Source organism: Nansenia antarctica, assembly GCF_963989245.1.
Source record: "Nansenia antarctica genome assembly, chromosome: 15".
Classification (NCBI taxonomy): Eukaryota; Metazoa; Chordata; class Actinopteri; order Argentiniformes; family Microstomatidae; genus Nansenia; species Nansenia antarctica.
The window spans coordinates 27,408,093-27,410,592 of record NC_137685.1 but is presented as its reverse complement, the minus strand read 5'-3'; the positions used below and the strand labels follow the sequence as shown (position 1 = coordinate 27,410,592).

At 47.8% G+C, this 2,500-nt stretch overlaps 1 protein-coding gene across 1 annotated transcript in view; it reads left to right on the top strand.

Annotated features, from left to right (window-relative positions):
- Positions 1–2,500, top strand: part of ripor3 (RIPOR family member 3) — a gene marked incomplete at its 5' end in the record, with an annotated part of 32,859 nt that overhangs the window by 22,477 nt on the left and 7,882 nt on the right. Inside the window, 3 exons of the mRNA XM_080546122.1 lie at positions 1–682; positions 1,371–1,516; positions 2,255–2,414. The exon at positions 1–682 is cut by the window's left edge and continues 35 nt beyond it. Coding sequence (XP_080402248.1) covers positions 1–682; positions 1,371–1,516; positions 2,255–2,414 — 988 coding nt within the window. The remainder of the gene's footprint in view (positions 683–1,370; positions 1,517–2,254; positions 2,415–2,500) is intronic.

Genomic DNA, 2,500 nt, shown 5'->3' with positions numbered 1-2,500 from the left:
CTTCTCTGTCATCTCGGGGGAGTCGTCATCCCGCGGCGTGTCCCTGCTCAACTACCTGGGCTCCACCTCCACCTCCGCCAGCCCAACCCCCACCACCGCCTACAGCCAGACGGGCAGCCTCACGCACATCTCCCTGGCGGAGGACGAGCCTGTGGAGACCCCCCCCCCGATGGAGGGCAGCGACGACCAGGACACAGGGCCCTCTTCTCCTCCCTCCCCCGCCCCAGGGTCTCCCCTGCTGGCCTTGCAGAGATACGGCACCCCGGATATCCTCAGGCAGAACAGAGGCCTCAGTGACAGCCCTAGACCCAGCCCCAGCCCCGGACCTAGCCCTAGCCCCAGCCCTAGCCCCAGGCCCAGCACTAGCCCCAGGCCCAGCCCGGGCCCTACTATGGACACAGAGAGCCCCCAGGTGAGGAATATTGACACGTCTGAGGGCCCCACGGTGGAGGTGTACGAGGGCCCTGGGGAGGAGTTGAGGCTGGCCTATGGGGATGACGTTGACGAGCAGCAGCACCACCAGGCCCCAGCCAGGCTCAGCAGCAGCCAGAGGAGAGCCGTGGCTCTGAGGGTCAGCACTCTGTTAGCAGAGCTGGAGGGACTTCTACAGGACCAGCAGTGCACAGAGAAGGAGCTGAGGGCGCTGGACAACCAGGTCCTCCATCTAAACACCATCTTAAAAGTGAGTCGTGTGGGACAATGTATAGTACGTTCTTTAAAAAAAAGGGGGGTTCTTACTAGAACTATAAAGGCTTTCTGCTTTCTTCGGCTTGCCCCTGTGGGAGAACCTTTGATGGTTCTGTGTGGAGAACTTCTCCGCCAAGAACTATATTGCATTAGAACTGTATTAGATGTCGATTCGGATTGGAGCTTTTGAAGCCGTTCGCCCTCTGGGTTTGAATGCTTATTAGCAACAACTAAAAAGAGGGATTCACAAATTCCAACAAAGAGAGGAGACAAGAGAGAAGAGACCAAAGAAAGGAGACCAAAGCACTCTTTTGTAAAGTCGAACTGCCTTTTTTCTGACGTGGCATACTCATTTGAGCAGATCCAAAACGCATTTCTGCCTCAGCCTCCCTTGGGGAGTGTCCTCTCTTTTTCCCTACGAACCCATGGTTACTCTCCCAACAAATGTGGTTTTGCTTAATTTCTATTATTATCTGTGTCAACCATCAATAATTGGAATGCATACTTTACAATGGAAATAATCCCAGAAATCATAAAGATATCATTCTATATATTCGAGATATCAATCTTTTCCTGATTAGAACTACTGGTACCTGTCAAAATGATGAATAACTGCTCAGTCAGCTTTGTGGCCACGTTTGTGTATCGGTTGTGTATGTGTGTGTGTGTCGTCCCCTGCTCAGAATAACCTCTCCTTGCTGAAGAAGACGTCGTCAGACGAGACGCTGGCTGTAGAAGAGGTTCTCGGCAGTTTTGACTTCCTGTCCACAGACTTCAATGCTGATGATGACATATCCTGTATGGGCAGCATACACCTCCGAAACACTGGGTGGGTTACGATGACATGGAACTGATCACCTCACATGATGACATGGAACTGATCACCTCACATGATTCACTCATAGATGACATGGAACTGATCACCTCACATGATTCACTCATAGCTACAGACATACGGAAGGACTGTCAACTGTACCACACTATACTGTGCACTTAACTGACAACTTAATAATAATAATAATAATAATAATAATAATAATAACTTTATTTGTATAGCGCTTTTCCTGCACGTTGCAGCTCAAAGTGCTCCAATTATTATATAATCAATTTAATTATTTTGTCATTTAAAGGCAATATTAAAAAGATGGGTTTTTAGTCTTGACTTGAACATATTTACTGAGGTTGCATCCCTAATGTAAACTGGCAGTGCATTCCACAATTTGGGTGCATAACTTAGCCTTCACTAAGTTGACACCAACATCTTGAGCCATGCTCATGTTTACTATTGGGGAAGTCTAAATAGAAGGAATCAGCACTCTGCCCCCTTGTGGATGTAAAATGCCAGTGAACGTGGGAGAGAGCTAAATAAAGACTGCACCTAAATCAAGTGATGATTGAGAGAAGAAGTTGAACACATCTATAATACTCATATTATACTGCTAACACACAAGTAGTAAGAAAATGCATGTCTGTTACAAACTGAAATGAATGTAGTACATTTATTAGACTCAATTGCAGTCTCTACTGTATTCAATTGTGTTTTCATATCAGCTCTCCCGTCCAATAGAATCAGCTCCTTCCAAAAGAACACTCTGAGGAGCCTGGGGCTTCTCTCTCAGGACAGCCAATCACCAGAGGAGTTGGACCTTGCCCCACTGACCACTGGGAACTGTAGTCTAGACCAGGCTCTGGAGACCCATCTGGGAATTTGCACTGTGCTGCTGGAGGTGAGAGGTCCCTAACACAGAGACAGACAGACAGACAGACAGACAGACAGATATATCACTGACTCACACTCACACCATGTTTTACA